Source organism: Bubalus kerabau, chromosome 11, assembly GCF_029407905.1.
Source record: "Bubalus kerabau isolate K-KA32 ecotype Philippines breed swamp buffalo chromosome 11, PCC_UOA_SB_1v2, whole genome shotgun sequence".
In the NCBI taxonomy this organism is placed as follows: Eukaryota; Metazoa; Chordata; class Mammalia; order Artiodactyla; family Bovidae; genus Bubalus; species Bubalus kerabau.
Window position 1 is genome coordinate 83,992,399 of NC_073634.1, and position 27,510 is coordinate 84,019,908.

Consider the following 27,510-nt stretch of genomic DNA (forward strand, 5'->3'; position numbering starts at 1 on the left):
GAGAGTCCCTTGGACTGCAAGGAGATCCAACCAGTCCATTCTGAAGGAGATCAGCCCTGGGATTTCTTTTGGCCACCTCATGCAAAGAGTTGACTCATTGGAAAAAACTCTGATGCTGGGAGGGATTAGGGGCAGGAGGAGAAGGGGACAACAGAAGATGAGATGGCTGGATGGCATCACTGACTCTATGGACGTGAGCCTGAGTGAACTCTGGGAGTTGGTGATGGACAGGGAGGCCTGGTGTGCTGCGATTCATGGGGTCGAAAAGAGTAGGACATGACTGAGCGACTGAGCTGAACTGAAAATAAGTGGAAAAATATAAGATTGCTCTCTGAAGGAGTAATACCCATGCAAATAGAGGGAGTGTTCTATGCCTTCCTATACAGAAAGGGAATTGAAAGGCCTACTTTTTAAATGACAGTTGGTCATTTCACCCATCCCACTACTGATTTATCTCTGTAATCCATGATTGAATCTAAATTCAGAGAAATCATTCTTTGCTGTGTCACCAATTCCCCTTAAAATTTGAACTGCTGCTGTTGCTAAGTCGCTTCAGTCATGTCTGACTCTATGGGACCCCATAGACGGCAGCCCACCAGGCTCCCCTGTCCCTGGGATTCTCTAGGCAAGAACACTGGAGTGGGGTGCCATTGCCTTCTTCGAAAATTTGAACAATCTGCAATAAAAATTTAAGTCCCTGCTGAGTGAATTATTGTCAACGTTTTGAGTTTCCAGAAGTTTCTTGGAGTGTTAGAACTAGTTCTAGCAAGTGCAGGTGATCTTCAGCCTTATAATATAAAATACTTTATTCCATTCTTTTCCATTCATCCCATGTATTCTACAGTTGGGCCTAACCTGTGGATTCATAGCGGTGCACTTGAGCTGGAAAATGTCACTACTTATAGTGACAACACAAAAGGAACGATGATAGCAGAATTAGACTATCTATGGCTTATATTCCTTTTCTTTAGTGGCTTTTTAGGTAGTCCTGTTTGCCAGGCTGTACACTTTTTTAGTTGTGTGACTAGCCACGACAAATATTATTGTGGATTCATGTTCCGGAACTTTTGTACTTTGGATACCATCTGATCCTGAAGATCTTCAAAAGCACTTCTTACCTGAAGCAGATCATAATGATTTGTTTTTCCCTTCAATCTTTATTTTCCTTACTATAGTTCCTTTGAATTTTTTACTTGAACACAACAAAGAAACCTAAGGGAAAAATAAATATAATGAATTCTACATCCCCGCTGAGACAACCACAAGAAGCAAACCCACATTCTTTACCTAAGGATTTTCACAGTGGAGTTTACATTTTTACCTACTGTCTGAAGGAGGAAAGAAACAGTTGGCACTCTCAGTTTTTTGTGTTCTTATCATATTCTGGCTTTAAAGTTCATATTACCATCCTGAAACGGTTCAAGAAGAGAAAGAGTGACCACTGATGACTGTCGATTTTTTTCAGAATGTAGATTTAGCACTTGTACCGTAGTCTCTAGGAGCATGGATTGTTCTGATTGTTTAGAAGAAAGAAAATGCTTGAGTAACCCATGGTTGTGTTCAGTAATGCATGCAGGCTGAATCTCTTTTGATCTCACTCATCATTCATTTATCAAACACCTATTGAGCACCTACTTTGTGTCAGGCAGTGTGCTCAGCACTTTATATGCAACACTGTATTTAGTAACAAAGCTATTTACCTGTGAGATAGGTGCTATTAAAACCCATTTTCAAATCCTATTTCAAATCCTAAAAGAGGCTGTGAAAGTGCTTCACTCAATATGCCAGCAAATTTGGAAAACTCAGCAGTGACCACAGGACTGGAAAAGGTCAGTTTTCGTTTCAATCCCAAAGAAAGGCAGTACCAAAGAATGCTCAAATTACCACACAATTGCACTCATCTTACACACTAGCAAAGTAATGCTCAAAATTCTCCAAGCCAGGCTTCAACAGTACATAAACCATGAACTTCCAGATATTCAAGCTGAATTTAGAAAAGGCAGAGGAACCAGAGATTGAATTGCCAACATCTGCTGGATCATTGAAATAGCGAGAGAGTTCCAGAAAAACATCTATTTCTGCTTTATTGACTATGCCAAAGCCTTTGGCTGTGTGGATCACAACAAACTGTGGAAAATTATTCAAGATGGGAATACCAGACCACCTGACCTGCCTCCTGAGAAATCTGTATGTAAGTCAAGAAGCAGTGGTTAGAACTGGACATGGAACAACAGACTGGTTCCAAATCAGGAAAGGAGTACGTCAAGGATGTATATTGTAACCCTGTTTATATAACTTGTACACAGAGTACATCATGAGAAATGCTGGACTGGATGAAGCACAAGCTGGAATCAAGATTGCTGGGAGAAATATCAATAACCTCAGATATGCAGATGATACCACCCTTATGGCAAAAAATGAAGAAGAACTAAAAAGCCTCTTGAAAGTGAAAGAGAGTGAAAAAGTTGGCTTAAAACTCAATATTCAGAAAACTAATATCATGGCATTTTGGCCCCATCACTTTATGGCAAATATATGAGAAAACAATGAAAACAGTGAGAGACTTTATTTTTGGGGCTTCAAAAACACTGCAGATGGTGACTGCAGCCATGAAATTAAAAGACACTTATTCCTTGGAAGAAAAATTATGACCAACCTAGACAGCATATTAAAAAGCAGAGACATTACTTTACCAACAAAGGTCCATCTAGTCAAGGCTGTGGTTTTTCCAGTGGTCATGTATGGATGTGAGAGTTGGACTGTGAATACAGCTGAGCACCGAAGAATTGATGCTTTTGAACTGTGGTGTTGGAGAAGACCCTTGGACTGCAAGGAGATCCAACTAGTCCATCCTAAAGGAGCTCAGTCCTGGGTGTTCATTGGAAGGACTGATGCTGAAGCTGAAACTCCAATACTTTGGCCACCTGATGCTAAGAACTGACTCATTGGAAAAGATCCTGATGCCAGGAAGGATTGAAGGTGGGAGGAGAAGGGGAAGACAAAGGATGAGATGGTTAGATGGCATCACTGATTCAATGGACATGAGTTTGAGTAAACTCTGGGAGTTGGTGATGGACAGGGAGGCCTGGTGTGCTGCGATTCATGGGGTCGCAAAGAGTTGGACACGACTGAGCGGCTGAAGTGAACTGAGCTGAAAACCCATTTTACAGATGAGGAAACTGAGGCAACATTTGTGTTAGGAACATCTCCAGATACCTTCTTCAGTTGGCCTTCATTCCTCTTTATTCTTTACCCCATTCCAAAGAATATTATGATTCTCCCTCTATAAATTACTACATTTTTATCCACCTAATATTCCTTTGCATGATAAATATTGTGAATATTGTGATCATCTTATTTCTTTTCAATAATCTCCAGTTTCCTCTGAGAAAATGTCAAATCCTAAGTCATGTATTCAGAATCTTCCACTATGTGGCAACCTTAATCACAGAGCATCTGGGTTTTTTTCAGAGGGGTGAGTAGGAGGCAGGAAGGAAACAGGCTTAGATAAAGACTGCCTTTCCCAGCATTACTACCTTTTGTCTACTGCCTGAGGAAGAGAAACAGAAGACTCCCTCATTTTTTTGCAGTCCTTACTATATTTCTTCCTTAAGTTCATTTTACCGTACTAAATAGGAAGTGTTCAAAAACAGAAAGAAGGACCACTGATGGTCTTAAACCCAGAGAGTACTCTCTGGGTTTATTTATGATTATTTATGATTGCCTATAGAACACTTTCATATAAATTTCTTACAGATACTTCAGGTTCAACATGTACAAAACACTTACTTCTCTGGCCCCTCACCACCTCCACTAACCTCCCTATGCCCCTACCACTTTGAAGGTACCTTCTATCAGCCCAGTCCTATAAATAAGAACCTTGGGTAGCACCTTCAGTACCCCCATCTTTCTCATTCCCCATCAACTCATCACTTAAGTCCTAAAAGTCCCATGTCTTGAAAGTCTCTCAAACTCATTCCTCACTGACACTGTACTAGTTAATCCTTGCATCATCTCTTTTGGATCCTTTCATCATCAAAGCATCATATATTTCCTTCTCATAACTATTGAAAAAAACTCAGATAAAATCACATAACTCTCTTGAATAAAACCGTTAAGTGGTTTCTCACTTTATATAGTAATAAGAAAAGGGCACAGCAAGCCCCTTTATTTTCTAGCTCTTGCATACCCCTTCAGCCTGGCCTCCTGCTACGTCTTTCCAGGCTTCTCTGCTCTGTCATACTGTGGAGCAGTACTGTCTGTACTTTTGCATTTACTCCTTCTCTCTTTTTGAGAAACTCTTCTTTCTTTTGCCTGAAAGATTTCTGTTAATCTGTGAAAGAATAAAATTTTGTATCTAAGCCACCCAATCTGTTGTATCTTGTTACAGCAGTCCTAGGAAATTAATATAGAGGATGAAAGTGAAAGTGAAGTCGCTCAGTGGTGTCCAACTCTTTGCGACCCCATGGAATGTAGCCTACCAGGCTTCTCCGTCCATCAGATTTTCCAGGCAAGACTACTGGAGTGGGTTGCCATTTCCTTCTCCAGGGGATCTTCCCGACCCAGCGATCAAACCAGGGTCTCCTGCATTGTATGTAGGCAGATGCTTTACCATCTCAGCCACCAGGAAAGTCTCAATATAGAGGATAACTACATTCAGCAGATAGGTCTACAGTAAGAATATTCTGGGATTGAGATGATAGAAAGATAACATTTTCTTTTCTACAAATAGACATTTCTCTTTCCCCCTCTTTTTCATGTGAAAATCACTGGATTTTAAATTAAGAGATTTTGATTCAAGAGCCAGCTTTTCTACTTATTAGATATGGTATTGGGAAAATCAGCTAAGTTTCCCTCATGACTTGATTTACTCATTTATAAAAGTAGAGCTCTATAGTTCAAAAATTGAAGATATTGGGCATCTACAAAATTTCAGATAGTAAGTTAACAGTGCTAATTTACATCTAAGATAATATTGAGCCAATTTCTTCCAATTGTAAAGCAAATTAAATTCATGGTTTTGAGTTCATTTAAAATAATTTGCTTAGAGACCTTGCATATTGTTGCTTATGAAAATCAGATTAGGGACAGTGATCACAGCACCACTACTAGACGTAATACAAGCGGGTTTAAAATTTCTTGGGCTAGTTTAGATGTTCTAATAAAATTAAGTATTAATAACACTGGAGTGTTAAACAACATTTTGAAATTAAACTTACATAAATAACACTTTACCAGTATAATATCTTTAAAAAGACTATTTTTAGAGCAAAATTCATTGACCTTATTGGTTCCCGTAGTATAGATTATAATATAGTTTTTGTGGGCCGCCACGCTTAAGGCAGGCGGAGGGGTGGGGTTCGAGGACTTGAAGTTCAAGCTTGTTGATTTTGGATTGAATAAAAAATAAAACTAAATAACAGACTAATTATATTACTTACTTAATATATTGTAGACCTTTGACTTTCCTGAAGGATATGTTCTAAAACTTTCCTGATTCCCTATTATATGAATATCACTCTAGGATAAAATTGCTTTGTTGGTAAAGTAAGCTATATTGCTTACTTATAGAATATTAAGTGAGATAATAAATAAGAACAACACAGCTATATTGAGATGCAGACATTAGGTGGTCATTTGATCAGATTTAATACCAATTTTATTATCAGTTACAACTACCAGCTTCCTAGTTGTATAAGATTTATATTTGAATTTTAGCAAATGACATATTACTGTTATTATAACCTTCAGGATCATTCATAAATAGATACAGTCTAAAGATTAAATCTATAAAGACCACATTCTATTAAAATCCTGCTACCTGGAAACATTTAAGTGTTCATACATCATTGTACTACTTGAAAAATAAGTGATTGAAGCTTGAGATCATGGCCATTTTGAAGGTAATTTTAATTCAATGAATGAGGGTCAGGTTTGAAAAAGCTAAAATTTACTCTTCAAATTTTATAAATTCAGCATGCATTTTTACAATAGACCTTCCCAAATACTTCTAAATAGATTGAAGCTCTTTCTCCTTAGGAGTTAATAAATCTATTAATCTAAGAGAATGAACCATTAATGATACTATTTATGCTTGCACTCTTTCTGTCCTAAAAGCTGTGCAAACAATTTGCTACTTAGGCCAGGAGGAAAGAATACAGCACCCAACTCTATTTATGTCTTTGGGAAGCTACCAGTGTCCATCTGAGGAGTCCTGTATCTCTCCAGCAGCTGTTAATATAGCTTGTAGGGTCACCTTGAAACAAATTAAGAAAGCCTTATTCAGGAACATTAAGGCAGTTAAGACAAAATGTCCTTGCTGTTGTCAGGTGAGTATGCTTTCTTCTTATTTCTCTGAATATTTCTTTCCTCCTTCTCCCATAGAAAGGACCACATTCTGCCTTGGTGATGCATTTTATTCAAAAATAGTATGAATGAGTGGAAAGATGCCAAAGATGAATCTCTTCAAATTTATGACAAAGTATTTTTCCTTCAGAGAGAAGAAAATTGTCCTCTTTGGTAGTTATGGTGATCCTCTGCTGTGAAGTGAACTGGAGCTGGGGCAAGTAACAGGTTGTGGTAGTAATTTCTGATCAGATCCTAGATCTGGAATTAGAATAGAATACAGTTTTCCATGGAGTCACAAAAAGTCAGACATGACTTAGTGAATGAGCAACGGTTGTCTTGGTATCTACAGGGGACTAGTTCTAGGACCCCATTGGTATTGAAATTTATGGATGCCCAAGTCTCTTATATGAAATAGCTTATATATAACCTATGCATATCTTCCCGTATACTTTAAATTGTCTCTAGATTGTTTTTAATACTGAATGTAATGTAAATACTGTGCAAATACTTGTAAATACAATGTAAATGCTGCGTGAAAATTAAAAGGGTTAGTCACTCAGTCATGTCTGACTGTTTGTGACCCCTGGAATTCTCCAGGCAAGAATACTGGAGTGGGTTGCCATTCCCATCTCCAGGGGATCTTCATAAATAGTTGTCAATACAATGTAAGTGCTACGTAAGTAGTTGCCTGTTCAGCTTTTTGGAACTCTCTGGAATTTCTGCTCCAATATTTTCAATCCTTGGTTGGTTGAAGCTATACACATGGAACCAGTAGATACTAAGGACCCACCATAGCATTTTTAAATGAGCCTGAGCAGGGCAGGATCTTCTCAAACAAATATTTCCTGACTCACCAATTTGTACCCCATGTGAGGAATTTTAGAATGGATTGGCAAGTTTCCACCAAAGAATCAGAGTACAGGACATTGCTGAATTTGAATAGCAGTAACATTTCCTACTTTTTCTTCAAGGTTTTGTTCAAGTACCGTGATGACTTCCCTGATTATCTATTCCAAACTGATAGTTCTTTCTTTTCAATTTCTATTGGATGTAAGATGCGTGGAACAATCAATGAAATAACACGAAGACACATAGTTTTCCTTTTAGATTTTAATATCAAACTGTATTTTAAAGCTCCTTAGTGCAGAATCTGTGTCTTATATTTCTACTTTAATTTACTCAAACTGCCAAGTTCATGCTTCATAGTAGAGCTTAGTAATTATTTGGTGGATTAATTTCCTGTCTCTTTAGTGTTTATTTTCAGTGTGTTGTTTTTCCGTGATTTTACTACTTTGAAGATTTAAAATTCAGTTTAGAATTCTGATAATTGGAAAGATTATTTTTACAACTTATTAATGATTCTGTTTCATAATTGGTATTGTAAGTGTGATACATAATTTTCTGTTTATAGAATTCTAAACAATGAAAAGCAGTTGTTTTTATACTGATTTTAAAGAGAAAACATCTCCCATCAGGTGATTATATTTATTATTCAATATAGGTTTGTACCATATGTAGTGAAATATATTATAAAAGAGCTTAAACAAGAAGTGATTTAATGCTTAAATTAATTTCCATGATGCCATGTGATCTAATTTATGAAGAAAAGAGGACTTTATATTTGACAAAAGGGAGTTTCTAGATTTATTTGACTGGGCAACAGTGTTTACAATTGGCATTAGACACTAGAACCAAACCATCTTTTGGCAACCAGTGTAATCATTTGTAAGCCAAGAAAATTTTTATATTCTTTAGGTTGACATCTCTTCCTCTGCTCCCCCTTCCTTTCTCTTCTTCTCCTTGCTGCTGCTGCTGCTAAGTCGCTTTAGTCGTGTCCGACTCTGTACGATCCCATAGACGCCAGCCCACCAGGCTCCCCCGTCCCTGGGATTCTCCAGGCAAGAACACTGGAGTGGGTTGCCATTTTATGCCATGCATGAAAGTGAAAAGTGAAAGTGAAGTCGCTCAGTCGTGTCCGACTCTTAGCTACCCCATGGACTGCAGCCCACCAGGCTCCTCCGTCCATGGGATTTTCCAGGCAAGAGTACTGGAGTGGGGTGCCATTGCCTTCTCCGCTTCTTCTCCTTGCTACTGACAAATGAAGGTTGTGCTAGATTATTTTTTTCCCCTAAGTGTTCCTTGGACCTAATCACGGCTTTTCAAGGCCTTTGTAGAAGTTTAAATGGTTTTCCCTTTTAGAGTTTCTAAGGGAAATGTCATGCATCTCAACATTTTGTGGGTGATGGTCTATATGTAGGTAACACTTTTTGATCTAAGACAAATAGACTGCCAATTATTTCTCCAGCAAAGATGGGTTTATTCAGGATCTGCAGAGAATTGCAGTTGAGGTCTGCAGCCATGTCAAGCCACATGCAAGTGCTTGCACAAGCAAGGGAGGGAGAACTTTTTTTATAGAGGGGGAAAGTTGGGAGGACTACAGTAAGCAGCTGCTGCTGCTGCTGCTAAGTTGCTTCAGTCGTGGCCGACTCTGTGCGACCCCATAGATGGTAGCCCACCAGGCTCCTCCATCCATGGGATTTTCCAGGCAAGAGTACTGGAGTGGGGTGCCATTGCCTTCTCCGACAGTAAGCAGAGCCCATGGATTTTCATTGGCCAATTTGTTGCCAGGAGAGAAGAGGAGTCTTCCTTCTTCCTGTTGGGCTCTACTATTGTCATATGGTGTGAGGATTCCCGCTTCTGGTCTCTTAACTCTATTTAAATATTTTGTGGTTCCTGACAAAGTTTGACCATGTATCAATACTTCAAAGATGGATAATTATAGTTTGAGAAAATTAGTTTATAAATAAAATCCAATAGAAAAGGTTTTTTCTTCAGTGGCCTGCATAAGTTAAAATATTGCCTTTTTGAAAAAATTATTTTATCAGAGAGGAGTTTGGAGAGTAAAAGTGGAAAAGATGATGCAGCTATTACATTACTGTGCAAGCAGAAGGCTATTCATCAGCAAGACACATATATCAGTCTGTACTTTTCAGAAGAAGTTGGCATCTAATACAGTGTTGAGCACAAGCATGCATGCGTGCTAAGTCGCTTCAGTCGTGTCTGACTCTGTGAGACTCTATGGACTGTAGCCCACCAGGCTCCTCTGTCCATAGGGTTCTCCAGGCAAGAATACTGGAGTGGGTTGCCATGCCCTCCTCCAGGGTATCTTCCTGACCCAGGGATTGAACCTGTGTCTCTCATGTCTCCTGCATTGGCAGATGGGTTTTTTACCTCTAGCGTCACCTGGGAAGCCCATTGAGTACATATTGTGTACTAAATGTTGTTTGAATTGAAATGACGGTGTTTTTTTGTTTTGTTTTTTTTTTTTTTTGGTGTATTTGTTTTGGCCCAGCAGAGATTTTATAAGCAAAAAACAAAGAAAACCTCTATGCCTTTTTATGTAGTATTATTGAAGATTAAATTACTACAAAACATGGATGGTCATGCTGCTGCTGCTGCTAAGTCGCTTCAGTCCCGTGTCCGACTCTGTGCGACCCCATAGATGCCAGCCCACCAGGCTCTCCCGTCCCTGGGATTCTCCAGGCAAGCACACTGGAGTGGGTTGCTACTGCCTTCTCCGATGGATGGTCATAGATCATATTAAACTAAAATCTATTTTTAATCCTTTAATTCTTTATATTATTTTTATAATGGAGAAAACACATATTTTTCCTTTATATCCTAATTAGGAGAGCTTGGAAATGTATGGTCACAGTGCTTCTGCTGCTGCTTCTCACCTTTTAGTTTTTCTCATATGAGAAAAAGAATCTTCATACCAACCATGATTATTGTGGTTCTGTCTTCGCTTAGCTACTCATTATATATCAAGCCCAGCCTCTGTCCTATTTTTCTGTTTTCTGAAAGATGGCATTGTTATATATATGTATATGTATGTGTATATATATATATATATATATATGTTTTTCCAGATTATTGTTCAAGATCTGAACTAGATAACTTTTAAGAGTCACCTCTAGAGTCCTTCTGAGTGGTCTCCAGATAGCATGGGTTTAGCTTTTGGAAGTTGATATGTAACTGTAGTGACTGATTACTACAGTTATATATGGGGGCTTCCCTGGTAGCTCAGTTAGTAAAGAATCTGCCTGCAATGTGGGAGACCCGGGTTTGATCCCTGGGTTGGGAAGATCCCCTGGAGAAGGGAGCAGCTTCCCACTCCAGTATCCTGGACAGGAGAATTCCATGGACTGAGTAGGACACGACAGAGCAACTTTCACTTTCACTTTTCAAGTGGGTGATTAGCATGTCTGGCCTCAGGAAAACTGCAAAACAGGTGACACTTCTAACCCTAACCCTAATTTATTCATGATTAAGTACTATGTATAACAAATATTATACATAGTACTAACAAATATTCGGAGAAGGCAATGGCACCCCACTCCAGTACTCTTGCCTGGAAAATCCCGTGGACGGAGGAGCCTGGTAGGCTGCAGTCCATGAGGTCGCTAAGAGTCAGACACGAGTGAGCGAGTTCACTTTCACTTTTCACTTTCATGCATTGGAGAAGGAAATGGCAACCCACTCCAGTGTTCTTGCCTGGAGAATCCCAGGGACGGTGGAGCCTGATGGGCTGCCGTCTATGGGATCGCACAGAGTCGGACACGACTGAAGCAAATTAGCAGCAGTAGCAGCAGCAGCATAACAAATATTATGTATATAATGAATATGTATCAGATAACTTTGTGAAACTGAATATGTATTCTTGTGCTACTTTGTTTCTCATAGGGCATAGCTATCTAGGAGAAACTTTTAAAAATTAAGGAAAGCGTTGCTGTTTAATAGAATTGTGTGACAGCACACTGCAATGGGCAGCTAATTGCGTCTCTGCATGTCCTAAAGTTACATTCCTTCCCACTTTCTATGATTCTTGGCTGTCTTTTTTCAAGACTCCCTCAAAAACCTCCTCAAGAGAGTCATGGCCTGGGTCACATTTTTCTATCATTAACTCTTCTCTGATAAGATCCACTAAGGTATAGAATGTGCAGCGTTCAATTATGAAGAGTGTGCCCAACTCATTCATTATAATTAGGAATTCTGGGGCATATATTATTGATACATTCAAAATAGATTTGTTACTACATTATAACCTTTATGTAGATTTGGTTTTTAAAAATATCACTTTATTTCTTTCAGACCGTAGTTGTTTTGTGTCCTGACTAGGTAGCACTTTCTATAGCCAAACTTCTTGGATTAGTGATTTTCCTAATTAGTTCATCCTTATTTCTCTCAGTCCAATGTTAGAGCTATTTCTACACTTCCTTTATTTCTGTGAAAGCAGAGTTCTATTTTTTAGATCTTAGATCCTTTTTGTTTTCTAGTTGAAACTACTCTCCTGAGGCTGTCTAGATCCTGTTTTTCAAGACCCAGTTCAATTTCTCTCCTCTGTAAAGATTTCTCACCTTCCTATCTAAAACTTACTTCATTCTTCACTGAATTCCACAGAGAATGAGATGATTGGATGGCATCACCGACTCAATGGGCATGAGTTTGATCACACTCCGGAAGAAAGAGAAGGACAGGGAAGCCTAGCATGCTGCAGTCCATGGGGTTGCAAAGAGTTTGACATGCCTTAGTGACTAAACAATAACAACAATCAATTTCTTAATAGTGCTAATATTACTCAATTGGTATATAGTCAACGCAACAATTAAAAATTATTATTATCTATTATATGGTAAGACCCATGCTATACACTAGAAATGCATAGGTAAACAAAGTAACTGTTTTAAGTGTCAATGAGCTAATAATTTAGTAGAGGAGATAGTATATAACATTCTGTAATTTTATAAGTATTACAATAGATGTCTGAAATAATGGGGATATGGGTAAAAAATGCTTACTATGGAGAAGAGAAAAAAAAGTTATTTTATAGAAAATTATAGGCTCCTAAGTATGGAATGAATTAATGTATCCTTTAAGAATGAGCTTTTGAGCATCATTTCTTCCTAGGTATCTTCCCTAAACTTCTAGATTAGGTTTCATCTTGTCTCTTCAGTGCTTGGGTATTCCTCTGTTGTAGCATTTATACTATTACATGTCTGTATACTTTATATGCCTGTTTCTCCTATTATATTGTAAACCCCTTGAAAAAAGACTGTTTTGATTTTGAATATCTAATACCTAACACAGTTCCTGGAACATGAAAGTGGAAGTGTTAGTCACTCAGTTGTGTCTGACTCTTTGTGACCCCATGGATTGCAGCCGACTAGGCTCTTCTGTCCATGGAATTCTCTAGGCAAGAATACTGGAGTGGGTTGCCGTTTCCTTCTCCAGGGGATCTTCCACCCAGGGATTGAACCTGGGTCTCCCACATTGCAGGCAGACTCTACCAACTGAGCCATCAGGGAAGTCTGGAATATAATACTCAATAAATGTCTTGAGAATTGAGTAACAACAAGAAAACTTGAGTGTTTGGGGAATCGAAAGCAACTTGGTGAGGCAGAGTGTGAGAGGCGTGGGAGAAGGGAACGGATTAGTTGGAGATCAGGCTAGAAAACAGTCGGACAAAGTTGTGAATGGCCTGATTAACTGGGCCATGTAATGGGCAATGTAGTCTTAGTTTATATCACCTTTATCCTTTTATATGTGTATTCCTGGCTGGAATGTATTTGTTAGAGACAAAGATTACATTTTATACATCATAATATTTACTTCAGTATGAGGCATAGTTTCTTGCAGATAACAGGTATTTCAGCAAATTGAAGGATAGTTAAATCAAATCAGATGACAGCATTCACTTAAAGTACTTTGAAAATTATGTTATTTAGTTGCCAGTGATTATTGATTGATAGTAAACAGTGACTACATTCTGCCCTAAATAGTGATAGAAAAAGCATTGTTTTGATCCATTCCTTTCCTCTGAACTGAACCTATGGCCATTCTGAAATTATAGAACCATAGGCAAACTTAAAATATTGAGAGAGTTATAAAGAGGACAGTGAAAATGTTGGCTTAAAGCTCAACATTCAGAAAATTAAGATCATGGCATCTGGTACCATCACTTCATGGGAAATAGATGGGAAACAGTGGAAACAATGTCAGACTTTATTTTTTGGGCTCCAAAATCACTGCAGATGGTGACTGCAGCCATGAAATTAAGACGCTTACTCCTTGGAAGAAAAGTTATGACCAACCTAGATAGCTTATTGAAAAGCAGAGACATTACTTTGCCAACAAAGGCTTTTGAACTGTGGTGTTGGAGAAGACTGTTGAGAATCCCTTGGACTGCAAGGAGATCCAACCAGTCCATTCTAAAGGAGATCAGCCCTGGGTGTTCTTTGGAAGGAATGATGCTAAAGCTGAAACTCTAATACTTTGGCCACCTCATGCGAAGAGTTGACTCATCGGAAAAGACTCTGATGCTGGGAGGAACTGGGGGCAGGAGGAGAAGGGGACGACAGAAGATGAGATGGCTGGATGGCATCACCGACTTGATGGATGTGAGTCTGAGTGAACTCCTGGAGATGGTGATGGACAGGGAGGCCTGGTGTGCTGCGATTCATGGGGTCACAAAGAGTTGGACACGACTGAGCGGCTGAACTGAACTGAAATGATACTTTTTTGTATGTGGCAAATTTAGGATTCTTCACCCGTAAAAATTATCAAATGAGATGAAAACAAACTAACATAGTTTTGTTTTGTTGTGATGAAGTTTTCACAATATGTCCTGGCACCAATATATAATCTGTCGAATTGCCTCTCTGAATCAGACGCGGCCTAGCAATTGCACACACATGCACACACGCATGCACTACTTTAGCTAGACAAGACACAAAAACTCCTTGGCTTACCACAGCTACAATTCTGTAGTGAGAATTGATTTACAGAGTAATGTGTCTGAAGTATTGTAAAATAGAGTTTGATTCAATACTATGCTGGTAACTGACACCTGGCTTGTGTAGAACTTAAAAAAAAAAAACTCCCTAATTTGTAGTGTTTCTGATTTTGGCAATTTAAATAGAAATACTTCCATCAAGGACTACTCTAAGCTACCCACAGGATATTACTGAAACGGAGGGTTGGATACAGATGCTGACATTCATCAAACTGTAAGAACTAGTCTAACACCTTGCTAGTTCAATGTTAATAATAACTATCATAACTTAAGAAATGTTTAATAAATATCTACATGTCCAACTCTCTTCTAAATGCTCTACATGATATACTTCATTTAAATTACAATAGCCTAAGAGGTAAATTCTATTACTACTTTACAATTTCCATTTACAGGAATCTGTCTCAGAAAGGTTAAGTAATTGGCTCAGATTACAAAACTAGGAAGAAATAGACCATAGATTTAAATACAGACAGTTTAACTACAGAGCCTACTCACCTCAATGTTATTCTATATTGCTTTCAGAATAAAAAATCATGTTCAGTGTAGTTTTTAATGTTAACTGTATTTTGTATTTAATGTAAATGTATATAATTCCTTCAAATTTTAAAGTATAGTTTTATGAATTTGCAATGCCCAGCTAAATATTTATTATGCAACCAACCATAACAAAATGACTAATCTCAGCAAAAAAACTGTAGAAAAGAAGGCAATCTAAGTAATTACAAGTTTGTATGATAAAAATAATTATAGACATTTTTCCATCTCAAAATCTTGAAAAGATTCTTGTGAAAGGTTAATTGAAAAGAATTCACAATTATTTTTTAAAAGAGGTGTTATTTACAATTGTATGAATTTCAAAATAATATAGACTCTTGCTTTTATCTCAGCAGCAAAGAATCTTTTAATTGTTGCTGAAATTTATTAGACCATCAAAGGAATGTTGGAAATAGTTGAACATTTCCCCTGGTTTTCCAACAGTCAGGGCTTAGGAAAAAAAAATTATCTTTGAATAGCTAACCATGCAAAAATATAATATTACATTAGTGAAATCATATTTAGAACTAAAGAATGAGGAGCAGATGAAACTGTGGGTGTCTAAACATACAACATAGCTGTAAACTGGAAGGAATTCAGAAGACTTTTAAGTAAAGCCTGACATCATACTTACACAAATGAACCAGCATATGCCCAAGACTTGAAGCTGTGAAAGGACTTTATATATTTAAAGAATGGTGAAAAGTTTAGTGATGCAGGAAATCAAGTTGTGTTGTGTAATAAGATAAAAAGCAGCTGAAAAAACAGTTTGGAGAATTACAAAGAACTTTGCATATCAAATTAAAGAGCCTGTATTTTATTCTATGGGCATCATCAAGTCAAGAGAAGTTCTTGGTTAGGAAACAAGCAACAAAGTGATAATATTTTAGGAAGAAAAATCTCATGATAGTGGTGGGTGGAAGTCGAAGAGGAGACTAGTAAAAAGACCATTCTTTTTACTATTCTCAACAGGAGGTGATGAGGGTCTAAAATAAAGCAGAAGCATTAGGGATAAAGAGTAAAGGATTCATTCCTGGGTCATAAGGGATAATGAGTAGAGGAGTCATTCCTGGGTCATATTTAATATAGAATTAATAAGATTTGATGAATGTCTACATAGGAATTGGGTGATGGGGAAAGACTGTAAAAGAAAGAAAAAAATTAAGGATAACAGTAAGAGTTTCTAGTTTAGAAGACTGGGTAGATAATGATGTTATTAATGAAAATGGATAATAAAGAGATAGTTTAAAACTCAAAGTATTTGCATATACATTGTCTCATTTAAGACTTTTATAAGTTACTGTTGTTACTCAGATGAAAGGTTAATTGCATATGTGGATATACAGAACATCACAGTTTTCTTAAATATTTTCCAAACTAGAGCTTCTTAGTGACTTTATAAAGAATGCTTTTGTGTTATTTATAGCCATGTTTATTTTAAACATTTTTTGTAAATGGTGGCATTTTCTTCTTTAACCCCATATTTGTTTCAAATATTTTTGTTAGTTGTTCTTATTAAGTGTTTAAAATATATTTGATTAACTTGTTGGTCTGAAAGTTTTAGGTTGAGTGTATTTATTCATCATTTACATGCTTTACTAAAAAGATATAAAAGAGAAAAACTGCCCTGTCAAATATCTGGTCTTACCATGAAACTTAAATGACATTAAAACCAGTAATATTTAAAGTCAGTTTTTGGCTTTATGCTGATATGAGCTCAATCAACTCTCCATTTTAACATATAAAATCAAAACCAAAACCAGAAGCTTAAAATACACTTAATACACCACTAAATGATTTGGATTGGAGAAGGAAATGGCAACTCACTCCAGTGTTCTTGCCTGGAAAATCCCAGGGACGGGGGAGCCTGGTGGGCTGCCGTCTATGGGGTCGCACAGAGTCGGACACAACTGAAGCAACTTAGCAGTAGCAAATGCATTTGGATTTGTAAATGTGTTGTAACAAAAGTGTTGTTGTTATTTAGTTATTTAATCATGTCCAACTCATGTGCGACCCCACTAGGCTCTTCTGTCCATAGGATTTCCCAGGCAAGAATTCTGGAGTGGGTTGCTATTTCCTGCTGCAGGGGATGTTCCTGATCCAAGGATTGAACCTGCATCTCCTGCAATGGCAGGTGGATTCTTTACCACTGAGCCCACCAGGGAAGCCCAATGGTAAAAGTATAGTAACAATAATATTCCTACATTTTATTTCATTAATTGAAGTTAACTATGGCACTGGGGATGTACCCTACTCCAGTACTCTTGCCTGGATAATACCATGGACGGAGGAGCCTGGTAGGCTGCAGTCCATTGGGTGGCTAAGAGTCGGACACAACTGAACGACTTCACTTTCACTTTTCACTTTCATGCATTGGAGAAGGAAATGGCAACCCACTCCAGTGTTCTTGCCTGGAGAATCCCAGGGACGGTGGAGCCTGGTGGGCTGCCGAAGAGTTGGCCACGACTGAAGCGACTTAGCAGCAGTAGCAGCAGCGTGGCACTGGGGATGTAAAAATGAAAAGATCATTGCCCTAATTGACAAGTCTAGTAGAGGGGATGTAAAAAACTTAATACAATGTTTTAAGTGTTATAGTACAGTTGAAAATAAACTTCTATAGGAACAGAGATGATCATCCAAGTAATATTTCCTAGGATTTGGATAGGGCAAGGATGCGATAAAGATGCTCCCTCAGTGGAGGTAACTTTTGGGTAGAACCCTTTTACACTGAAAAGGAATTTGTCAGATGGAGAAAGAGATGGGCATTGAAAACATACATGAAAAGACAAGAAAATAACAGGCTGGTATAGGCAGCACAGGGCAAATTATAAAAACAGATGAAGCCATAAAAGTTAAGGTAGGATATAGTTGTAAAGATCTGCCACATCGAGCTAAGGACATTGGACCTCAGGCATCCTGGAGGTACTGGGTGAATTTTTGACTTTAACAGGAACTTGTGTCATATTTTCAGTATGGTATTTATCTCATTCTTTCCTTCAGAGCTGCACTGTAATAGGACACAAAGCTGAAAGGAATGACAGGTGCTGGCCTTGAAGCTCAGTTTATTGTTATTAAAGGAGGTAGGATTTTTCAAAGGAAGGGCAGGTAAAGTGATACAGAAAAACAGGACGTTTAAAATGGGCTTTCAATAGTAGGTAAGATTAGAAGTCTCATGTGTATTTTGATTAAAATGAGTTGAAGATACAATTTTTTGGCACTTAAACCACTTGTAACTAGTCTATTTTCAAGACAGCATTTTAAAACTCAAGGAAAATGCACATAGTAGTTTCAATAGACATTGATTAAAATGACAGTGGTCATTAAAGTTGAAACAAGTAAGTTCAAGAAAAGATTTCTTTTTCTGACTTTATTGCTATAAATTTTTTCAAAACAGAAAAAAACATACATTCCTATACACTTAACAGCATCTTAGACATAGTTCTTAAACAAATGTTGAATTAAATGGAAAACTGAGTTTTATTTGAATTGTAGTCCTTAATGCAGTTTTAAAATAATGGTGTGATGGAGATTTAAAAAACAGTGTGTTCTTGGGAAAACTAGCAAGTCGAAGAAAAAAACACCAAGTTACAGATCTATCTAGAATCACAAAGCTGTAACAGTTACTATACTGATAGAAAGCTTATTTCTAATATTATGTCACTATACCAATTACATCCACTGAGAGCGGGACTATAAAGAAAGCTGAGCGCTGAAGAATTAATGCTTTTGAACTATGGTGTTGGAGAAGACTCTTGAGAGTCCCTTGGACTGCAAGGAGATCCAACCAGTCTATCCTAAAGGAGATCAGTCCTGGGTATTCATTGGAAGGACTGATGTTGAAGCTGAAACTCCAATATTTTGGCCACCTGATGTGAAGAGCTGACTCAGTTGAAAAGACCCTGATGCTGGGAAAGATTGAGGGCAGGAGGAGAGGGCGATACAGAGGATGAGATGGTTGGATGGCATGGCCGACTCAATGGACATGGGTTTGGGTGAACTCCAGGAGTTGGTGATGGTAGAGAGGCCTGGCATGCTGTGGTTCATGGGGTCACAAAGAGTCGGACACAACTGAGCGACTGAACTGAACTGGCTATGCAAGTCAGTCTATGGGTTGGTCAAAGCATAAAACAGAGTGCATTTGAATGGAGTGTAGAATTATGGAAAATCTGAGATTAAAAAAAAAATGCAACCAAAGATATATAGGAACAGCACTTTGAAAAGTTGCTGATATATAACCTGAACTATTGCCACATTTATATTTATAGTGTTGATGAAGTGCTTATACTGTAAGGCTTTCTATAAATTTAAGTAAACATTTCTCTGGAGGAATTCACAAGCTAAAGTAACGTCTAGAATTGGAATCATAATATATCTAAAAATATTTATGACACAAGAGGCTGATGAACAGTTTATTAAGTAAAGCAGTATGCCAGTCATAGTTCGCCATTTATACACTTAGAGTTTCTGAGATTTTATATATATATATATATATATATATATATGTATGTATCTGTGAATCTACAGCTTATCAACTTTGAAACTAACATCAAGGGGATAGAAGCTTCTGATTACTGAACAGTAATGATATATTTCTTAATGAACATATATATAAGAATAGTAATAAGCACTTTGAAAATAGCTTTCTTTAGAATTATGACATTCACAAAAATCAGAATTGACTGAAGAGAATAAATATATTGTTTTCAAACCAGAAGAAAAAGAAAAAGAACACTTATAAAATTTATTATGTGAGTCAGAACTGTCTGATTACACTTACAATAAATAGAATAGTTGAAACATATAATTTTTAAGTAATTGTATTCACAACAGGGCTTCCCTGGTGGCTCAGAGGTTAAAGCGTCTGCCCGCAATGCGGGAGACCTGGGTTAGATCCCTGGGTCGGAAAGATTCCCCGGAGAAGGAAATGGCAACCCACTCCAGTATTCTTGCCTGGAGAATCCCATGGACGGAGGAGCCTGGTGGGCTACAGTCCACTGGGTCGCAAAGAGTCGGACACGACTGAGCGACTCAAAAAAAAATCACAACATTGGGAAAGAAAACTCCACAGTGCATTGACAATTTTCTACAATCTTAAAGTGTAGGTTAATAAGTTATCTGGATAATAATTTCCACACTTTTCCCCTGAAATATTCAGATTGTTAAGTACCAGTGCTGCCTTCTCTCAAAACACACTTCAAGACTGAAGTGGGAATATGACTGTAAATGCCATTGGCATCATTAAGAGCACTTTAGGAAGTTTTACCACACACAGGGAGATTTGGTCTGGTGTTTACAGAGCTACACGGTTTCAATGGACAAGATAGTTCAGAGAAACTGTGGAGACGTTCTTCTGAGAAAAAACAGAATTTTAGAATTTTAAAAATACAGCTGTCTCCGTTCACAAATTAAAAAAAGATTCTGACTTTTCTCTTTAATTCTACCAGAGGGAAGAAAAAGTTTAGATCAGCTACAATTGTAACAATAGCAAGGGGCGCTAACAATAGACAAAATAACGGTCACAGGCGGTTGGTGTTTTCTGAGGTAGAGACTACGTGGGCGGGGCTCGCTGCGGGGGGAGGGGGGCGGGGCGTGGCCCTGGGGGCGTGTCAGGGGCGTGACCGGGGCGGGGCTGGAGGGGGTGTGTTGGTTAAGAGCCGCCTCCGGCCGGCTGAGACCCGAGTCTGCCCGGAACCTGTGACAGATTCCCTCAGTTCGCTGTCATGTCGCTCACGCAGCGCGCGCAGCAGGTTTCCGAACTCGGGGAGCCTGCCTCCCCTTCACCGCCTGCTGACGACCCTGACTCCCTACCACCCCGTAGTAAGAGGCCCCGTCTTGAGGAGACCGGTGGTGTTTCTGAGGTGGAGTGGAGGCTGCCTTTGGTGCCTTGCTTGTCTGAGGTGGAAAAAGTCTGGGAGTTGTCGCTCAGACCCCTCAAAGCGCTCATGATTTCAACTGAGGAGATTTTTGGTAACGCCACAGACTCGTGTGTGAAGAAATCTGTCAGTGGGAAACAGATATATAATCCGGAAGGCCAAAATAGCAAATTTGAGATGAATAGTTGTTTGCGGTCTCTACCCTCACAAAATTTTGTTTCTGGTGTGAAGGCTTGTGAACCAGGGCTGTATGACAGAGAGATTTTCAGTGTGCATTGCACTGATAGATTTGAAACAGAGACTGGTCAGCTGTCCCACGCCTCTGTACACGATGTACATGTAATTAAAAACGAGGATGGACAATATTTAGTTCAGGAGAGAGACAATAGTCAGGAAGACAATAATGACATAAAACTGACAGAAAATCCATTTTTAGATATTACCCTTTACAAGGACACCAAATCAACATTTCATGATATTAAGAACAGATGTAAAGCTGGTAGTGTTATGCCATCAAATAAAAAAGAAAATAGCGTTCCAGCATCTACGCTAAAAATATCAAAATCTCAAAACCAGCCCAGCATGGAAATTGCCAAACCTAGCTATTTTAGAGATAAGAGTACAACAAGTATCCCTGAGTTTCCAACTGATTTAAATAGCAAAATGTCCTCTGTCTATTTAAAGGAAATATGGAAGAAAAATGACAAAAATGAGGCATATGTTAGGGATTTCACAAACACTCACTGGTCCCAAAATAGACCTGATGTTAAGAAGCAAAAGTTACAGAACGATAAAAAAATTGTGGATGCAGAAAATATTTTTTCTGAGTGTTATGAAAGTAACCACCAGTCACTCAGCAACCAAAGTGTTTGTGTGAGAAAAAAAGACTTGATCAGTTTACACTACTATAATCACAGTAGTATCAAGTCTGATGCAATAGACTCCGCAAAGAATTTCACTATAAAACTAGAAAATGCAAATTGCAAGGAGACAGAAACATGCTTGTACAGCTACGTATTTACCAGATTGGAAAATCTGCAAAGCTGGGACTGTAACATTATATATATTTTGAGAAAAAATAGGGAAAATAGTTGGACTATGGATAGTTACAAGGTGAAATATGAAAATATGAAAAAAGCTGGAGAAATACTGAATTTGCAACAATTATTAGAAATAGATCTAAGTAAAGGAAATTATCACAATATGAAAGTCATGAAAACACATGATGAAAAAGCAAAGGCTCTCATGACAGAAACACTGGGTAGTCAAAAAGCTTTAAAGCAAATTTTTTGCTTAAAAGATAAAGGAGAAAAAGATAATATGCTATACTTCAGATATTATACCACACAAAAAGATTTTCATTTAAGCAGTAATTTTGAAAGTTTCATTATTGAAATTTTTTATTTCCATGAAAGTATTTCAGGAAATCAAAAAGATAATAATATCTTAACCTGGTATGGAATTTTGAAGTGTAAAAAGCAAATTGATGTTCAAAATCTAATAACTGAGACTATGAATGTCAGTATAAATAATGATATTTCAAGCATATGTTTACAAACCAATGTTTTGGACCCTCTGAATATTATATTGAAAACCAGCATAACTTCTTTGCTCAATGACTTTGTCTCTTTTACAATAGTTGAAAATGATTCTAAATTAGAAGAGGGATGCATTTTCAAATGGATAATGTATTTTAATTATCCAAAAAATATCACATTGGAAAGTCATACTGTATGTTCAGTCAGGATTTTAACTTTTTCAAGACTATTAGACAATAATATGAAACCTAAGTTAAAGAAAAGAAAGCTATTTAACAGTGAACAAATTTTTGAAGAGCCTAAGAAAAAACTTACCAATTCCTTCAGTATGACAAGTAAAAACATACACTTTCCAATTTTTGAAACATATGAAAAAATTCCTCTTTTAATGGACTTTGATGACATTGATGAAATTTTTCTGACAAAAGAAATTAGTTACAAGAATAAGAATCGTCCTGAACAAGTCATGAGTGTGGAAAATTGGGTTCACTGTAGCTCTAAAACTAATAAAACACATGTTAGGTCTTGTTCTCAATTTACACAGAACTGGAAATATATTAACAAAAAAACTTATGAATTAAATGTGCAGAACCAAGATTTATATGCTGAAGAAAAGCAAAAGCATAATAAGATCAGTAGTTTTAATTTTAACTACATATTTAAAGATTTCTTCAATACTAGGCAACAGGCTATACAGGCAAGCCACGACAAAAAGCATAGTGAAGAAACCAATCCCATGACTGTAACTCAGGTGCTAGATTTTGGGAACTTGATAAATGAAATTGAAGATAAAAAATACGACTTAACTTTGAAGGAGGAAGGAAAAATCACAGCACAAAATGTAACAAACTTTTGCCGAGGTCATGAAGACATTAAGACAGAAAAAGAAGAGAAAAATAGTTTTTATTCAACGGAAGATATGTTTATTGTGCAACCAGTTTCATTAATGACTAAATTGGATGTGGAAGAGACTAAATACGTTAATCAAAGTAATGTAGTTGACAGAAATGAATATGAGAGTATTTTTCAAGAAAGTGAGTTAGCTAATTCAAAGCATTTTCATCCAAAGAATGACTCTTCAGAATGTTTTAATCATCAGTTTGAAACTCATTTGAGTGTAGGGAACAATGGATGTTTTCAGGACTTAACTGCCAAGTGTTTATCAACAGACGTTCTGACAATAGCAAACAATTTTGAAATGAAGAGTCAATTTAATTTAGTGCTTGAAGAACTTCGTATGTTTCATGAAATTAGTAAGGAAAATGAAATTCTAAGCACTGTGGAAACCAACAATAGGCAAGAAAATTACTTTGTAGAAAGCAATGCTGTTGAGGAGGTAAAAATGGAGATAAAAAAAGGTTTGAAAATGGGTACAGAAAAAAAATTATGTTCATCTTCTTTGCTTGGTGATATGATAGCAAGTCCTAATATGCATAAAAAACACCAAAGTGTATTTAAGTGGAAAACAGTACCCAAAAATGATGAACAGGAAGTTCCTAATGATTGCTGCCTAAGAACACCAGAGGAAGAATTACTTTATTCTACTTCTAAGGAAGGTATGAAATTGATTTTAAAATGTACTTTCTGAGATGAAATATGGCATTTTTTTCTGTGTAGGCCAAATATATAATTTTGGCAAAAAAGAAAGTAAGGTGTAAGACAATGTTTATTGATGTTATTATTTTTCTATTATATATAAGGAACGAATGGGAGGGAGTATTTCTGAAAAAGTAATTTGTTTATAGTATTGACACTTCATATAAAAAGTTACTTTTTGTTATAACACATTGATCTTTATTTTCAGATTGTGAAAATCCTTCACCTGAAAGACCAACTTCTTTCTCTGATGAATTTAAGGAAGAAAAATTTAATTATCTACTGAAGGCAGGTAGGAGTTTTGGTTATTTTCTTTAATACTTTGTAAGATGATTACTGCATTCTTGTATTTTTAGCATAAGGAAAATATGCTAAGCTGTTAAAAAATAAATACAAAAATTTAATACTTTTGTAAACATTAATAATTTATTGATACAAATTCCTACAGGTAAAAATTGGCTAAAAATGAAAAAAATCATTTAGAATGTAACTAGAAAATATACTTTATAAAACTTTAAATATTTTCAGTGATGTCTTGCAATAGCTATATGATAAGATAGGTATTATATATATCTAATATGTATATCTAATATATATAACGTTAATTAGCAAAAGCAAAAAAGGCATTTATCTAAGTTAGATTTACATTGGTGTTACTCCCAATTATAAATTTATTACCATTGTTTTCTATCCTTTAAATATTATAGGGCTGTTTATATGGATATTTTATATTGTAATTTTGAAAGAAATTAGCACCATTTACATATATTAACATCATTTAGTACTATGGCATTTAAATGTTTGATTATAAAAGAATCAAACTAAAGAAAAGTTAAACAGCTAACCTTATTCTTTGCCTAAGAGGTCTGTAATATCAGAATAAAATACACTAAGTCTACCATCTGTTCTAACTTGTAGTACCAATGAGGGTGAGGTAGGGGTTGGATTGAAATTAGGGAATTATTTTCTAAATGACTACATTTTCATTTGATCTGAAATTGCTGGTTTTATACAAGACTGGATCTAGAAAGAATAATGATGTAGGTGAAATAAATTTATCAAAATATCTTCAGTCTTGCATCACTTCTCAAAGCATTTCTCCTGGCTTCTCATTAGGAGAAATTGCTGTCCCTGACACTTTTATTCAGTCACTTCAAAACTGCATAATTTCTTTTTTCTTAGCTTTCAATGAAATACTCTTAAAAATTAATCCAAGTCCTTGGAAGATCAAAAGCCTGTGGGTTTTCTCCCCTGAAAAAAGAAAATAATTTAAGGAACAATACTCTGAGACTGAAAGCTGGGTAGTAGAATTAGCCTGAAATGGATAGGGGTTGTTTCTTCTAGAACAGGAAGAAAGGAAGAAATTGGGTTTAGGAACATATTCTCTGATAGAGGAAGATTATTAAAGAACACAAACCCATATTGTCATCTTGATGATAATTATGTTAATGAAATGGATATTTAAGACAGGTTAAAGTATGTGCCTCAATCGGAAAAGAAATGTTACATTTGTTGGAAATATCTGAACCCATAATACTCTATTGTGGCTTCACAAGGAAAAATACCTCCTTGTCAAGAAATATGAAAAATAATGTTAGAAGTCAGCCAAAATTACTTAATACTATGTTAGGATCATTGTGAAGCCTCTTTCAAAGTGCATAAAAATGGAATGATATACCTGGGATTTGTTAAAATCCATAGTGTAAGGGAAAAGTTGGGAGGTACTGGGGAAAATGGACTAATTATGGACTAAAAATGGACTAATTCCGGGTCCCTACTTATGCAGAGTGTTTTTAAAGATATTGAAAGACTTCTGATTGTGCAGAAATGTTTTTGATACCTACCCACTTGTCATCATGATGCCTCCAATTCAAGTTTCTGCTACCAACATTTCTAGCGCATCCTATCTCCCTTTCTGTCTCTCTTCTTTCTCTGTGGTATGGAGGAGGCAAATACTTTGAGTGTGTCAAATGGCAGCTAGCCAGTATGCCAGGAGCTTTATATATCATTTAGTGCCAATACTTCTTTAATTTTATTGTGTATGTATATGTCAACCAAAGAATATCACAAGTCACCTGATTCTATAAGGAGTGAGTCATTAACCACTGTACTTGCTAACCTCTAAGCATAGTCTGAAAGGAGTTCAGGAATTCTGTGCTCTGGAAAAACTGGCAGAACAGGTCTTTAGATAGATATTTTCAAGAGAAAATTGTTTGAACCCAATTTCTTGCATCTTCCCATACTTAGAAAAGCACTGAAATAATTGACTAAAACATCTGTTCCTCCTGACTGGCACTAAGCTTCTACCAAGATGTGAGTCTGGTTGCACATACCTCTTCTCCAAAATCACATGTATGCTCACCTCCTCTCTAAACTGTCCAGAGCAGTTCTTCAGAGCTATCTGAGAGGCTGTATCCGGAGGGTATACTCCTCAGTAAGTCCCCAAACAAAACTGAAACTCACAGCTCTCAGTTCAGTTCAGTCGCTTAGCCGTGTCCGACTCCCAGAGTTTACTCAAACTCATGTCCATTGAGTAGGTGATGCCATCCAACCATCTCATCCTCTGTCATCCCCTTTTCCTTCCACCTTCAATCTTCCCTAGCATCAGGGTCTTTTCCAATGAGTTCTTCGCACTAGGTAGCCAGATGTTTTGAACTTTTTACAAAATGTTAGTGTCATGTTAAATAAAACTTCAAAATTAGAGCTCTCCATTGATACATGATGATGAAATACATTTGTGCTGTATTATCTATAATAATCTCTATTAGAAGCCACATGGAGATATTAATGATATAGTCTAATAACTTCTAATGGAAAAATAACATAGTCTTTACAGCCACTACATCATGTTAAGTTTAAACTCTATATAGTTTTGTTGATGTTAAGCCAAATTGCATGACTGGAATGCTGATTTTATTTAATTGCTATGTTATGTTATGTTGGGCAAGTTACTTAACATTTTTGTGCTGAGTTTTCCACATTTAAAAAGTGGAGATAAGAGTAAGTAAACTAATGCACTCAAAGCACTTAGCTCAGTGACTCAGTAAATGTTGTTAGTATTGTGATTTTAGAAGTTAGGAATCATTTTTAAGCGTAGAAACTATGAGTGATTTTTACTCCCTTATGTACCTTTATTTTCTTACATTTTTAGGTAGCAGTTTTTCATATGGAATTTCAAGAGTACTACCTCTTAAGACATGCGGTCGACCAATCAGGATTGGATTGTCAAGAAAAGCTAAGCTTAAACAACTTCATCCCTATCTGAAATGAGTATGTTTCGAGAACTTAAAAGAAGATTTTGGACTTTAATATTTCAAAACATTTCACATCTATAAATCTTTTGTTTCTTTCTTTGGATAAATGCTTTCTTCCAGCTTAGAAGTTTTGTGCTTTCTTTATTATAAAATTTGGAGAGGGTTTTGTGTATGTGTGTATCTAATGTGTATATCTATCTTTAAATGTTATAAAATATTTCATTAATGTTTTCATAGCATATTAATAAATATATACATAAAGGTTTTTCATAGTCTTATAAAATATGTCAACTTATTTTCATGATATATGTATATAAAGTGTTTGTGGAGAGCATTGGTAGTATTTATTGGTTTCTGAAAAGAATCTATGACTCCTAAAAATGTCACAAACTACCTATTCTAATCCACTCTTCCTATTTTTAAAGTGAAAAACACAGAAGTACAAAAAGGATGAGTAAATTTTTCAAGACCACTTAGTCAGGATTGAGGGGCTTCCCTGGTAGCTCAGTTGA

The 27,510-nt window shown here is 36.7% G+C and overlaps 1 protein-coding gene across 1 annotated transcript; it reads left to right on the forward strand.

Annotated features, from left to right (window-relative positions):
* Positions 1-20,420: 20,420 nt before the first annotated feature.
* RAD51AP2 (RAD51 associated protein 2) lies at positions 20,421-27,273 on the forward strand. Its single transcript, XM_055539161.1, has 3 exons — positions 20,421-23,704; positions 23,953-24,036; positions 26,896-27,273. The coding sequence occupies exons 1-3, from the start codon at positions 20,458-20,460 to the stop codon at positions 27,012-27,014; spliced, it is 3,450 nt and encodes a 1,149-aa protein (XP_055395136.1). The 5' UTR covers positions 20,421-20,457; the 3' UTR covers positions 27,015-27,273.
* The last annotated feature ends 237 nt before the right edge of the window (positions 27,274-27,510 follow it).

What these genes read in the sequence shown, in the direction of transcription:
- RAD51AP2 (XM_055539161.1), top strand. Translation starts at nt 20,458, where the DNA reads ATGTCGCTCACGCAGCGCGCGCAGCAGGTTTCCGAACTCGGGGAGCCT. An exon ending in TTATTCTACTTCTAAGGAAG is followed by an intron (nt 23,705 to 23,952) that starts GTATGAAATTGA and finishes CTTTATTTTCAG; the next exon opens with ATTGTGAAAATCCTTCACCT. An exon ending in TAATTATCTACTGAAGGCAG is followed by an intron (nt 24,037 to 26,895) that starts GTAGGAGTTTTG and finishes TTACATTTTTAG; the next exon opens with GTAGCAGTTTTTCATATGGA.